General features: G+C 40.4%; 1 protein-coding gene across 6 annotated transcripts in view; it reads left to right on the top strand.

The window, feature by feature from the left end:
* The window catches only part of SEPTIN11 (septin 11), a 133344-nt gene that overhangs the window by 67474 nt on the left and 50701 nt on the right, over positions 1-15169 (top strand). For all 6 annotated transcript variants that reach the window (XM_060687017.2, XM_060687015.2, XM_087875246.1 and 3 more), the window contains exon 3: positions 11284-11479. In XM_060687017.2, the coding sequence (XP_060543000.1) occupies positions 11284-11479 (196 nt within the window). The remainder of the gene's footprint in view (positions 1-11283; positions 11480-15169) is intronic.

Here is a 15169-nt window from a genome sequence, read left to right on the forward strand (position 1 = left end):
AATTTGCTCTGCCCTGAGTTAATTTTGCTGTTGACTGCCCTAACTTTCTCAGCTTAGTCCTAATGTTTCAAACTAGGCAACTTTTAAGATGAGTAGAATTCAACTAAAAGAGTGCAGAGAACAGCAACAACGAGGATTAGGGGACTGGAGGCTAAAGCAAATGAAGAACGGTTGCAGGAACTGGGCATGGCCAGTCTAGTGAAGAGAAGGACTAGGGGAGGCATGACAGCAGTGTTCCAATATCTCAGGGGCTGCCACAAAGAAGAGGGAGCCAAGTTGTTCTCCAAAGCACCTGAGGGTAGGACAAGAAGCAGTGGGTGGAAACTGATCAAGGAGAGATTCAACCTAGAAATAAGAAGGATTTTCTGACAGTGAGAACAATCAACCAGTGGAATAGCTTGCCTTCAGAAGTTGTGGGAGCTTCATCACTGGAAGCTTTCAAGAAGAAACTGGGCTGCCATCTGTCAGAAATGGTGTAGGGTCTCCTGATTGGGCAGAGGGTTGGACCAGAGGACCTCCAAGGTCCCTTCCAACTCTGTTATTCTGTTAACTTCCAGAAATCCCCAGCCAGTATGAGGGGTTAATACTTCTGCCATTATTAAAAGACTAATATGGCTTCCCCTTTTAAGAGACACAATTCTGACCGTCCACTGCTGAGGTACAAAACAAAAACACTCTAAAAACAATGAAAGTAGAGGTGAAATCCAGCAGGTTCTGACAGGTTCTGGAGAACCGGTAGTGGAAATTTTGAGCAGTTCAGAGAACCGGTAGCTGAAATTTAGAGTAGTTTGGAGAACTGGCAAATACCACCTCTGGCTGGCCCCAGAGTGGGGTGGAAATGGAGATTGGGGTGGGCTGCCACGCCCACCAAGCCAAGCCACGCCCACAGAACTGGTAGTAAAAAAAATTTGGATTTCACCACTGAATAAAAGCAAAGTGATTAAGGTATAAAAACCTAGCATCCCAACCAATTTCAGACAAAGCAACTAGCATCACCATTTCCAATCAACCTCACCCCATTTAAGCACATAGGGATTATTTCTAAGCATAAAAACTTTCAAAGTTCTCTTCGGCAAATGTTATTAAGCCCTTGTGATACAAGAATTCAAGCGAGTGAACTAATTTCCGTTTGCAACTAGTATATTCATATGTACATCAGGGCCAAGACTTTTCAAAACTGTTATTCCAGCTTTATGGGGCTCTGGAATGGAGGTCAGCACCTTCCCTGATAAAGAAGGAATCTACAGCAATGCATTATTTACATAATGGTTTCCTGACTTGCTTATCAGTCTGAGAAGCAAATTCTACAACCTAAATTATAATTGCAAAGCAGCGTCTGGATTTTGCTGCTTTTAAAAGCAGGGGGTGAAGTCCTACATTTTAAATGCCTCCTTGTATCTAAGCCATCTTTGGTTTGCAAAGTTGGGATAGTACAGAGAACAGACTTTTTCCTTGATGTTTTAATCTTCTACATGCAAATAATTTTATTCTTGTTAAATGTGGGAAGCATTTTAAAAAATGTAATAATTTACTAGGGTTTAGAGTTTTGTCATATTTCTCTACTTTAATATATTATAGAATAGGAATAGAACAGAACAGAACATTTTATTTGTCCAAGTGTGATTTGACACACAAGGAATTTGTCTCTGGTGCATAAGTGTACCACAAGAAAAATGGGTGATGTAAGATATTCTCCAGAACATATTTGAGCGTTTTAATCATATGAATATATTTTAGATTCCTAAAGAACATTGGGAGTTGGATGTTTACAGGTAGTCCTTAACTTACAACCATTTGCTTAGTGACTATTTGAACTTACAATAGCGTTGAAGAAAGAAGCGTACATTTTTCACACTTACAACCGTTGGAGCATCTCCTTAGTCACGTGATCAAAACTCAGATGCTTGAAAACTGATTCATATTTATGACGGTTGCCGTGTCCCAGGGTCATGTCATCCCCTTTTGTGACCTTCTAACAAGCAAAGTCAATGGAGAAGCCAGATTCACTTAACAACATGTGCAACTAACTTAACAACTGAAGTGATTCACTTAACAACGGTGGAAAGAAAAGTTGTAAAATGGGGCAAAATTCACTTAACAACGGTCTGGCTTAGCAATGAAAATTTTGGGCTCAATTTTGGTTAAGGTGAGGACTGCTTGTATTTTATATTTTTTTAAACACTAAAAGTTCAATTTTGGAGCTAGAAAAGGCTGATTCTATGTAATGTACAAATTACATTAAAGTGCACCATTTTTTTTGCAGGGCTATTTAGAAACGGCTAGTTCTGAGGAAATTGGCATTTGATTGCAGCCTATTCCATGTGTGTTAGTTGAAGTCATTTTCCAAAACTTTTTCAGGCTCTCAAGATTATATTTACTGCTTCTTCATTCACATACATTTGCGTTTGACTTTTGTGTAAACTGACTACTACGTTTGATACTGTATCCTGAATTTTAACCCATGGTTTCCTCGTGATTGCTCGTGCAAGTTTTTTTTTTCTTTTGAGATACTGAAACAAATTTAAAGTTGGGATCAAAGTCACTGTGCCAAACAAAGAAGCTATGGAATATCCAAATCAAATGTCTCCAGAGATTTGAGTGTCTCTGGAATGCAAAAAAGTTGCTTCCTTCCATCAACATTAGTCTCTTCTCTTCTCTTCTCTTCTTCTCTTCTCTTCTCTTCTCTTCTCTTCTCTTCTCTTCTCTTCTCTTCTCTTCTCTTCTCTTCTCTTCTCTTCTCTTCTCTTCTCTTCTCTTCTCTTCTCTTCTCTTCTCTTCTCTTCTCTTCTCTTCTCTTCTCTTCAAGGCAAGCTATTCTCCAAAGCACCTGAGGGCAGGACAAGAAGCAATGGGTGGAAATTTATCAAGGAGAGAAGCAACTTAGAAATAAGAATAAATTTCCTGACAGTGAGAAACATTGATCAGTGGAACAACTTGCCTCCAGAAGTTGCAAATGCTCCAACACTGGAAGTTTTTAAGAAGATATTGGATAACCATTTGTCTGAAGTGGTGTAGGGTTTCCTGTCTAAGCAGGGGGTTGGACTAGAAGACCCCCAAGGTCCCTTCCAACTCTGTTATTCTCCTCTCCTCTTTCTTTCTTTCTTTCTTTCTTTCTTTCTTTCTTTCTTTCTTTCTTTCTTCTTTCTTTCTTTCTTCTTTCTTTCTCCTTTCTTTCTTTCCTTCCTTCCTTCCTTCCTTCCTTCCTTCCTTCCTTCCTTCCTTCCTTCCTTCTTGTGGTTAATCTGCTGCAAGCTATATAACCAAGTAGTTTAGTCTTCTAACTCCTCGGTGTGACCGATAACTGTCTTGAGACTTCTTGCATTCCTGAAAAACCATTTTTTGTGCGCAAGAGTGAAATAGTTGATCTCTGCCCTTTCTTTGGCAGAGATGAGCTATTCCCATTTCTGTCCCTTTATCTGATATCTGATTTGTTTTTACAGTAAAACTTCGTTTATTTCTTTAGAAAGAGACCAACATTGACTGAAGCCTTATGCACTTTAAAACATTTAGCCTGTGGAGACAGATTTCATTGTTGAATTCCTCTTTTTTTTTTTTTTTTTCAAATCAATGTTTTGGGGAAAAAATAACAGAAATTGCGCTTAGGGATATTTAAGGCATGCCAGGAAACTTCTGATTATAATGATGTGAAGCTGACAAAAATTAGTTGCCTTTTTTCCTCTTGCCATTCCTATTCTTTGGCCAAATGCAATTTTGGAAATACAACTAGCAAAAGATGAGGAAGTCTGTTCAGTGCAATGTCATGACAAACAAAAGTTCAAGAGCCAGTACAGTTGGTCCTTCACTTATGACCGGTCACTTAACAACTGGTTGAAGTTATGACAGACCCCCCCAAAGGTACTTACAACTGTTTGTAAAAGTCTGATTAATTGTTCCTCCTACACAGATATGTGACATTTATGACTATTTGCTGTGTCCTGTGCTCATGCGATTGCAATTAACAACACTTTTTATCAGTTTCCAATATTTTGAGCTGGTTTCAGGCAAAAAATGCTCCTAGGAATACATTGCATTGTTTAACGACCCGGGCATTCACATAACAACTATTGTGTTTACTTAATGAATTCTGCAAAACAGTGATAAACTGCCTGCTTTGCTTTTGCTGAAAATCAAGATTTATTTCCATTGTTTTGGGCAAAAAAGCTCCGTTACAAACAGTGGGTTTGCTTTATAACTGCTGCATTCAATTATAATTGCAACAAAAAAGTCATAAAATCAGATCGGTCTTGTAGGTGACTAGCTTTTCAACCGTCCTGACTTATAACCGTAATGGGCAAGCTTCATTGTGGTCATATAATTGTTAATAAAACAAAGGAGATCATTGTAGATTTTAGGAAGAGCCGGCATGCTCCTACTCCACTCAGTATCAAGGATGCAGCTGTAGAGGTAGTTGACAGTATTAAGTATCTGTGGGTACAGATAACTAACAATCTGAACTGATCTCTCTGCACGTCATCCTTAGTGGAGCATGCAAACCAGCATCTGCATTTCCTGCATCTCATGAGGAGAGTACATCTTTCTCCTTCTGTGCTGGCCACTTTTTACAGAGGCACAATTGAGAGCATTTCAACAAACTGCATTCCTATTTGGTTTGTTGGCAGCAGCGCCTCAGATAGAAAGTCCATACAGAGAGTGGTGAGGACAGCAGAGAAGATTATAGGAAGCTCTCTCCCTGTCATTCAGGATACTGCTTCTGAGTGCTATGTGCTTAGAGCTCAAAGCATTGTTAGAGACCCCACATATGTACTTTACGGTCTGTTTCTGTTGCTCCCCTCTGGGAGGAGGTTTCAAAGTATTTCTAGCAGGACTACCAGGTTCTGTAACAACTTTGTTCCCTAGGTCATCCGTCTGGTAAACTTGCAAGTTTCATTTTTCTCGCCATGTACATGTATACATCTGAACTAGACTGTATTGTTACTCTGTATCATATAATATATCTGGGTATATGCATAATTTGGTATTTATTTATATTGTCGTGTGTATGTAGTGTATATTGGCGGTAGTAATCCTTCGAGAGCTGTATGCAATGAAATTTCATTTTAATGTATGCCGATTAGTGTACATTCAAAGTGACAATAAGTCTAAGTCTATATCTCCTTCTCAAAAGCTCTCAGCTGGAAAGTTTTAGATGAGTGGATTTAAAAGGGTTAAGTCATCTTGGATTAAGATTGGTCATCTCCAATCTTAATCCAGCCACTATGGTGGTCATAAGCATGAAAGCACTTAATTTCACATTTTCACTGTCGTAATTCACAGGAGCTGTAAACGGCAGCAGAAGAACAGTGGTATGGCATCTGGAAATTCTCTGGAAGCTTTTAAATGTTTTTGTGTACAGTTTTATAATTCAGTTTTCCTTGTGTAGTTTCTCATCATAACAACTCCTCAAAGTGTCATGCAGATTGCAAGGCATATGCACGCAAAGCCGGGTCCTGAAATACATTCTTTTTTTCTAGGATGTCCTTAAAAAAAAATCTTGGTACCAGCAATTTATTTTATTTCTTGTTTGATCACAGAGGGGTTGAGAATTTTTTTTTAAAAAAAATTGCTTAAGGAGACAGTTATCTACTGCTTCTTCAAGAAGCCATAGTTGGACCCTTTTTGGACAAGGTTCTGGAGAAGGTGGTGGGCCTATAGCTTCAGAAGATTCTAAGGGAAACAGATGATCTAGAACAGGGGTATCAAACTCAAGGCCCATGGGCTGGATCCAGCCTGCAGAGTGCTTATATCTGGCCTGGAAATAACAATGGACCAGCCCGCAGTGCCTCTGGCAACCAAAACAGGACACAGATGGGTGGGTGGGTGTTGTGGAGGTTAATAAATCAATGAACCGTGAACCTTTATCTCGATGAAATTCTACTTAAACAAATAAGCCTCAGAAGCAGTTAACAGTAAATGTTTTTATTTACATAATAAAAACATAACAATATATATATACAATTAATAAACAGCACTTAGTTACTATGATTAATTATCCTGTCATCTATCTATCTATCTATCTATCTATCTATCTATCTATCTACCCTCTCTAAGCTATGATATCTATGACTATTCTTCCTCAGAAGAAATATTATTATATACCACAGAATTGCTCTTCTAACGGACTTCCAAACAGCTCACAGTTATCTAACGGAAGATCCTAGAAGACAATACAATACTAGACAGAATAGCAAACTGAAGAGTAAACTGAAGAGAAAACCCATTTATTTCAACTAGCGGGGCTGGCTTGAGTTAATTTTAAATTGATTTTAAATTGAGTTATTTTAATTTACGGCCAATAATATTTAATTATTTTAAATTGTTTTTAAATTTTGTATGTATTGTTTTTTACTCTGGCTGTTCACCGCCCTGAGTCCTATTCTGGAGAAGGGCGGTATAGAAATTTAAATAATAAATAAATAAATAAATAAATAAACTGAAGAGTAAACTGAAAAGCAAGGTGAAGAGTAAAGTGAAGAGCCAGAGGTTTCTGTTAAGAATTTCCTTTTATATTGTTAACTGTGACAGTTAGGGGAGGGCCTGGGAGATTCAAACATATTAGCTGCCCTCTGATTGGTTTATATATCTGTACATTCCAAAAGCCATTAATAGGCACAGCTATAGAGAAATAATTTTTCTCTTACAGGGGGGCGGACATGCACCATCTTTTTGGCCTGGATGGCCACCTGTAGCATTCTGGCAGCCAAAACGGGGCATAGGGTCTGCGTGTGGCCCCTTGCGTGCCCCATTTTTGGCTTGGATGGCCTCCTGCAGTCAAAATGGGGTTGGGGGGGGCGTGCAAGGCCCTCCCACGCCTTGTTTTGGCCAGCAAAGTGCTGCAGGAGGCCGTTCAGGCTGAAAACGGGGTGCGCGGGGACTGCTATGATTATTTAGGAAGTTTGAGGTTGTACAAAGTTGCCTCATGTACATTATGTTTCTTGTATTGTTGTTGTTGTTAATGGTTTTTATTCATAATTTTGTGTTTGTCTTACATGCTGCCCTGAGCCACACAAAGTTGGGTGGACACTGGACACCTAAGTCGATTTCATGACTTACGGGAGCTCAGGAAATGGGAAACTTGACAATATACTTTGTATTTTTTATTTATTTATTTATCAGTTGAAGGAGGGCGTGTGCATTGATTGAGTCACTGGGTTCTGTGAATTTTGGGGTTGGTGGGAGTAAAAATACTTTATTAGATTTTTTTTTTTATCTTGCCATTATTATTTTATAGGTCACTCAGGGCAACAAACGTACATAATATTCCTTCCTCCTCCTCTTTTCCCTACAACAATGTCATGGTGAGGTGGGTTGGGCTGAGAGAGAGTAATTGCCCTGAAGTCCCCAGTTAGCTTTCATGCCTAAAGCGGGACTAGAACTCAGTCTCCTGGTAATTGGCCCAAAATCACCCAGCTGGGGTTTTGTTTTTTTTTTCATGTCTAAAACAGGACTACAACTCACAATCTCCTGGTGATTGGCCCAAAGTCACCCAGCTGTTTTTTTTCCCCATGCCTAAGGCAGGACTAGAACTCACAGTCTCCTGGTAATTGGCCCAAAGTCATCTAGCTGGGTTTTTTTTTTTTCATGCCTAAGGCAGGACTACAACTCACAATCTCCTGGTGATTGGCTCAACAGCTCACTTTCATGCTTAAGGCAGGACTACAACTCACAGTCTCCTGGTGATTGGCTTAAGAGCTCACTTTAATGCTTAAGGTAGGACTAGAACTCACAGTCTCCTGGTAATTGGCTTAACAGCTCACTTTCATGCTTAAGGTGGGACTACAACTTACAGTCTCCTGGTGATTGGCTCAAGAGCTCACTTTCATGCTTAAGGCGGGACTGAAACTCACAGACTCCTGGTAATTGACCCAAAGTCACTCAACTCACTTTCATGCCTGAGCCAGGACTAGAACTCACAGTCTCCTGGTTTCTAAGCAAGCAGCCACTAGTCCAAATCAGCTCTCAGTTTCTGATAGTTTCAAACTGCTCTCTGAGGGATTGGAGATAGAAATCCATCATATGGCAAATAGTCAGGCTTGCTGTTCAGAAATATCTATGAATTTAAACATCTCTTGCCCAATTGACCTAGGCAGATCAGTCTAAGTTCTAAACATGATTTGGTGAGAAATTAATGTGCCAGTTTTAGTATTTCCCAGATCTACTAAATAGGCAAAATAAACCACATTTCTTTGTGCCAATATTTGTCTTTTGTATGCGGATTATGGAAATGTGCATATTTCAGAGATTTTTCGTAGGAAAATTTCTTAGAAAAATGCCAGTGGATAGGGGATGACAAGTCTTCAAGTTAAAACAAATGAAATGGGTAAATGCAAATTCAACAGATTCTGCCATCTCTATTCCAGCATAAACCTCACTGAATATGGTGGGGGGGTGTACTGAAAATTACATTGTTAGCAAACATGAATAGAATTGTATTGCATTAAAAGTTCTCTTGGGCTGTTGGTGGATTTTCTGAAGGCAATTTTGTTAGCTAGTTTAGGAAGTGAAATTGTGGGTCAGCGGAACAGGAAGGCTTTGTAGGGTCTGCTAAACCCAAAATATGAATTTCGTATTGGATAAGGCAGTTTAGCTTTACAAGAGAAAGCGATTTGCAAATATTGGTGTTTTTTTTTTTTTCTGTTGCAGACCAAAACCTAAAGATTGTAAAAATAAATAAGGGAGATACCCACAATCTGAAATCTATACTTTTAAGTATGCTTTTAAAAAACGTTTTCCCCATAAACCATAAGTTACGGTGATTAAGAGTGTATCCCCGTGGCTCATCAATTGATATCTTTGTTGTTGTGTTGGTTTCAGAGTGAAGTCTGCCATGAAAAGCAGCTGATTTCCTTCTTCAAAAAAAATGTGACTCTCCTTATGCAAAAACGAGACGTATTGTAGAATGTCGGAGCAAAACGCAAATTGCATTTGTGCGTTCTGTCGCTCTGCACTCGTGATTTATTTTTTTAAAAAAAATCTGACATTTTAAACTATTTTTTTTTCTTGGTAGCTAAACATAGGTTTGGAATGGAAAGTGTGGGAGGAGAATGATATTTAAAGGGGTAATTGGAAATGGTTTGAAGGAGTAAATACAGTGTAGTCCTCAACTTCCGACCACTATTCGGCCCAAAATTTCTGTTGCTAAGCGAGACATTTGTTAAGTGAATCACTGCAGTTGTTAAATTGGTGACATGGTTGTTACGTGAATCTGGCTTCCCCGTTGACTTTGCTTGCCATAAATATGAACCAGTGGCCTAGTGTTTGAATTTTGATCACATGATCAGTGGTCGTAAGTCTGAAAAACAGTTGTAAGTCACTTTTTTAGGGCTATTGTAACTTTGAATGGTCACTAAATGAACGGTTGTAAGTTAAGTGTGTTAAGTGTGTTTTGTCTCTTGCTAGAGACAAAATGGAAAACTGGAAACCGCCATTCCTTTTGATCTGACTGTTTTATTTAGTCTCATTGAGCCTTCATGAATAAGCAACAAGACCAATTCCTGCTCCGAAGATGCATGCAAATTGTTCCTTTTTCCTCTTTTTTTAATCTGGATTGGCACCATATTGTAAGGAAATTGGGAATATTAATCCTGATCTTCCAGAGCAGGGGTCTCCAAACTTGGCAACTTTAAGACTTGTGGACTTCAACTCTCAGAATTCCTCAGCCAGCTTTGCTGGCTGAGGAATTCTGGGAGTTGAAGTCCACAAGTCTTAAAGTTGCCAAGTTTGGAGACCCCTGTTCCAGAGCAATTATACAATCTGGGGAAATATTCTGAACCAAAGTACAAAACTACCATTTTTAAAAAAATCCACTCTGACATCACAAGTCTAAAACGATCATGTCTTCTACTTTCAATTATCATCTACTCTACACTGACTTTCAATTTGAGTTAAACGTGTTTACGTGGAAATGATCCAACAAGAACATGTTTACGTTCTAATCATGTGCTTTGCAACAAGAAATACAGTTAATTTAGATTAAATGTCTGTTCCTACCAGATTTCTTGCCTGTTCCGTCCCAAAATTGTAGTTTCTGTCTCTTGTGTTATGTTTTCATGCTAGTAAAGAACAAATTTTTAGCAATTGTACTTGGCTGTAACTTCTGTCTGTAATTTAACTTGTTAGTAGAAATGCTATGCCGTGCCAAAAATATTCACATACTGCAGGTAGTTCTTGATTTATAACCACAATCGGGAACCAGAATGTTGGTTGCTAAGCAAGGTCGTTGTTAAATGAATCACGTCCAATTTTTGACTTTTTTTTTTTTTTTGCTACAGTTGTTAAGTGAATTATAGGTAGTCCTTTACTTATGACCACAATTGGGATCAGAATTTCCACTGTTAAGCAAAGTCACGGCCTATTTTATGACCTTTTCTGCTATGGTTGTTAAGCAAGTCATTGCATTTGTTAAGTCAATCATGTCAATATGAGGTGAATCTGGCTTCCACATTGACTTTGCTTGTCAGGAGGTTGCAAAAGGGGATTCTGGAACAGAGCGATGGTCATAAGTTCGAGTTACCTGCCAAGCGGCTGAATTTTGATCACATGATCATAGGGATGCTGCAAAGGTCGTTAAGTGTGAAAAACAGTCATAAGTCACTTTTTTCAGTGCCCTATTTAACTTCGAATGGTTGCTAAACGAACTGTTGTAAGTCGAGGACTACATGTATTAGCACCCATCTCGTTTCAAAGCGACTTTGGGTGGCTTACAGCATTAAAAGCATTGATGACTGTTAGAAAATGACTATTATCTAACTTGTTGGGTTGGCAATATATAAACCCTCAATATAGCTTTAAGACTGCTGTACTGCATCATACTGTGTCCTGATTGGTTAGCTCTGTAACCAATGTCCTTAAGAGGGAGCTAGAAACATGGTTTGTTTCTCTTTGCTGTTTTTGCTCTCTGATATCTCTGTATGCTACTGTTTGCAAATCCAGAAGAACTGTTTATTGTGAATGACTATGACGACTGGTAAGAAGACTTTGTTATTGGATTATCCCTGGACTGTCGTTTTGCTATCTCCTGCTTTATATTTGTATGACCTGGACTGTTTATTGGACTGTGCCTTACTATTTCCTGAAAGTAAACACAACTCTGTGTTGGCTGTGTTTATTCGTAACTACTCTCAGTTGCTTTCATGTGCACACCCTTGCTACTCAAGGGTTACTCTGCGAATTCCTTAACAATGACCTTAGTATTCTTGCTATTCTCTTAGAGAGAACATCCAGTTCTTCAAATGAAGCAGAAACTTTTGGGATTGAGATGTCCTAATCCAGATGTCTTTTTTCCAGGGGAAACCGGCATTGGCAAATCAACCCTCATGGACACGCTGTTCAACACGAAATTCGAAAGCGACGCCGCCACCCACAAGGAGCCAGGCGTGCGGTTGAAAGCAAGGAGTTATGAACTTCAGGAGAGCAACGTCCGTCTCAAGTTGACCATTGTCGATACGGTGGGATTTGGAGACCAGATCAATAAGGATGACAGGTAATGTGAAAGATGATGATGATTCATTCACAGTCGGCAAGGCCCGTTCAAACAGTTTATATTTATCAACACAGACCTTATCTCGCTTGGAAAGCTGCCAGGTAACTAGTTTCCAAACACAGTACAAGGCAAAACTTGGCACAGAGTCTCTCAGAGTCACGGAACGAACGAATTGCTTCCTGCAAAAGCCCACGCCCTGTTTGCTCCTCTTTTATTTCCTGTGGGAGGGGCCAATCTCCTCCAAGGTGTGGCTTTACTTCCAAGTCGACCCTGCTTTCTGAGTTGTTCTGGCAGCTCTGTGCATGCACACACTGGGAACAGGCTCCAGCTCTTCTTCTGCCTCACTGCTGTCTATCTCTCTCTCTGCCTCTGACGCAGAGCCCTTGTCCGAGCTTTCCCCAGCCCCCAGGATTGGCCCATATTCAGGGGTGGGTTCTACTTATCTTTACTACTGATTTGCAATGAGGTTGTGCGTCCACGTTTGCTTTGCTCACGCATGCGCAGATCACTTCTGATCACATCAGGGTCAGTGGGTGGAGCCTCCCACCGGTTTTACTACCGGTTCTATAGAATCGGTCCGAACCGGGGGCAACCCACCACTGTCCATATTCCTTCCCAACCTCCTCACTGTCCGACTGCTGCCAGCTCTACTGGCCATCGGTGGCCCACAACAGATGATGAGAATGATGGTTTCTATTCAGTCATGTCCGACACTTGGTGATTCTGTGGGCCAGGTCTCTCCACAACTTCCGATCCTGCACTACTTCTTTGACTCAAAGTTGCCTTTTCAGGAGGGACTTTCATGTTTCTTGTCTACTTCGCATCTGATTTAATCCGGGAAGGGTAAGCAGCAAGCTTTCCTTCATCTGTCAAGATCTTCTTTGTTAAAAAGGCACCCTCTGAAGGTGATATAAATAGGCAAGCTGTTATCCCAATAGGCCTTGACACAATCGAAGGCTTGTTTCAAATAAACATTAGCCAAAGCTGGCAACCATAGTTAATCTCCTATCATAGTTGCTTTAAAAAAAACAAACACCTGTGGCGTCTAAACAGCTGCTAATCAAAGATGGTGATTGAATCCTATATTTGGAAAACCTTCATAACAGTAACAGAGTTGGACGGGACCTTGGAGGTCATCTAGTCCAACCCCCTGCTCACTCAGGAGATCTATACTAAGGATTCGAACCGCCGAATTGCTGAGCTTAGGTTGCTGAGGTTGTTGATCGAAAAGTCGGCAGTTCAGCGGTTCGAATCCCTAGTGCCGCGTAACGGGGTGAGCTCCCGTGACTTGTCCCAGCTTCTGCCAACCTAGCAGTTCGAAAACACCTAAAAAATGCAAGTAGAAAAATAGGAACCATCTTGGTGGGAAGGGAACAGCGTTCCTTGTGCCTTTGGCATTTAGTCATGCTGGCCACATGACCACGGAGACGTCTTCAGACACTGGAATATAAGCCAAAAACTAGCATTTCTGTTGAGGGCTGACTCTCCTCCCCTGGTAAGAGCGATCACTCGATATCTTAAAAAAATGACAGCAATACGAGCCAGTTATATCAAAAAACATTTTATCGATTGTAAGGAAGATGAGCTCAGTTAGAGAGGAGCTATCCTATTTGGGTTATCTAGTCTTGGCTATTGAAAATTGATATTGTAAAATTTTAACGTCATCTATCATATATTTTTAAATTGCTATTTTTGTAACCGTTTTACCTTTTTCCCTTTTTCTTTTCTGTTTTGTTTGAAAAGGCCTTCGGGCTATTCAATAAACTATACACGTCTTCAGACAGTGCTGGTTCTTCGGATTTGAAACGGAGATGAGCACCGCCCCCTAGAGTCGGGAACGACTAGCACATATGTGCGAGGGGAACCTTTACCTTTACCTTTTAGCACAGTGTAGGTTTATTTCAGGCCTAAATAAAAATACTCATTTCAACCAATGGTGATAATTTAAAAGTTATATTTTTGGGCATCTCTTGTAACTTTGAACAGTCGCTAAGCAATTGGTCATAAGTCAAGAACCACCTTTACCATTCTTGCATGTTTCTTCTCAGATGAGTGAGGTTTGTGGGCTGCTGAAGGAAGATTGGATGACTTCATGTCATCCTTCTTCTGTCTCTGATAGAAAGGGCCTTGTATAAATTATGTTTAATGCAAAGTGAATAAGATTTGCAGTGTAATAGTTACCCAGCTAGATAAGCAAGCTCGTTCCATATATGGTGAGCCAAAACCATTCTTTTTTTTTTTTTAATGTTTTCGTTTGTGCAGTGACCCACAGTTTGAAATCTCTTACTTTGCTTGTCTTTATACTAGACCATTCTGGTGTAAAGAAAAAGATTATTTCCACACAAGCACACTGTGGGAAATGTGGATTTGTTTCACATGGATTTGAAAGTTTATAGCCTACCTAATATGTTGGGTGGTTGAGTTGATTTTAGCTAACAGCCGGACTATTTTAACAATTCTGACTGATTTTTCCTAAATAGGGAATAAGTCTTTCACAAGGAATTCGTGGAATGTGTGGTTTGGGGGGAAAAAAGGAAAAAAATCAAGATGCGTCATTTTAAGACCGTGGAAGCATAGAATGGGAAAGTGTTGGGTGGAAGTCTCTCTCTCTCTCTCTCTCTCTCTCTCTCTCTCTCTCTCTCTCTCTCTCTCTCTCTCTCTCTCTCTCTCTCTGTGTGTGTGTGTGTGTGTGTGTGTGTGTGTGTGTGTGTGTGTAAAATAGCATGGGTGATCTCTAGCAGATCCTGTCTTTATTAGTTTCATTCCTCTGTGAAATTTAGCATTCTTTTCTTTTTCTGCCATCAGCTTTCCCTGCTTCTCCAATACACATATATTTTGGAATAAGGAATACTGTGTGAGCAAATCAGCTTTTTCATTATTATTACATTGGATACCAGATTACAACATCATCACTGGATTTCATTGGATCCTGGGTTCACACCGTATCGGCTGATGCTGTGGTCTGTTATCTAGTTGCTTTCACAAGATCCATCTAGGCCTGTGATCAGACTTTATCACAGAGTTGTCAAACTCGATTTCATTGAGGGCTGCATCAGGGTTGTGTTTGACCCTGGGGAGTGGGGGGGGCGTGGCCAGCTCGATGTAACTCGTTTTGGCCAACCTGTAGTGGCTCCGCCAGAGAAAACAGGCTCCCGAGCTCCATTTTTGGCTGCAACGGCCTCCTGCAACCCTCCACCAGCAGAAACGGAGCTTGGGGGGGCCCTTGTGAGCTCCGTTTTCGCTGTCAGAGGCACAGCGGGTCCCCGCAGGCCAGATCTAAGCGCCCCACGGGCCCCCAGTCTTGAGTTTGACACCCCTGTTTCTATTAGACTCTCTGAGGCTCTGGAAAGAGTGCAGAAAGGAGCAACAAAGATGGGGGCTGAAGGCTAAAACATATGAAGAATGGTTGCAGGAATTGGGTGTGTCTAGTCTTGTAAAAGAAGGACTAGGGGAGATATGACAGTAGTGTTCCAGTATTTGACAGGCTGTCACAAAGATAAGGTGGGGGCGAAACTGTTTACCAAAGCACAAGAAGGCATGACAAGAACCAGTGGATGGAAAGCTAATTAAGGAGAGAAGCAACCTAGAATTAAAGAGAAATTTCCTAACAGTGAGAACAATTAATCAGTGGAACGGGTTGCCTTCAGAAGTTGTGGGTGCTTCATCACTGGAGGTTTTCAAGAAGAGACT

The sequence above is a fragment of the Pantherophis guttatus genome, chromosome 8, assembly GCF_059756535.1.
Source record: "Pantherophis guttatus breed Tessera chromosome 8, ASM5975653v1, whole genome shotgun sequence".
Taxonomy (NCBI): Eukaryota; Metazoa; Chordata; class Lepidosauria; order Squamata; family Colubridae; genus Pantherophis; species Pantherophis guttatus.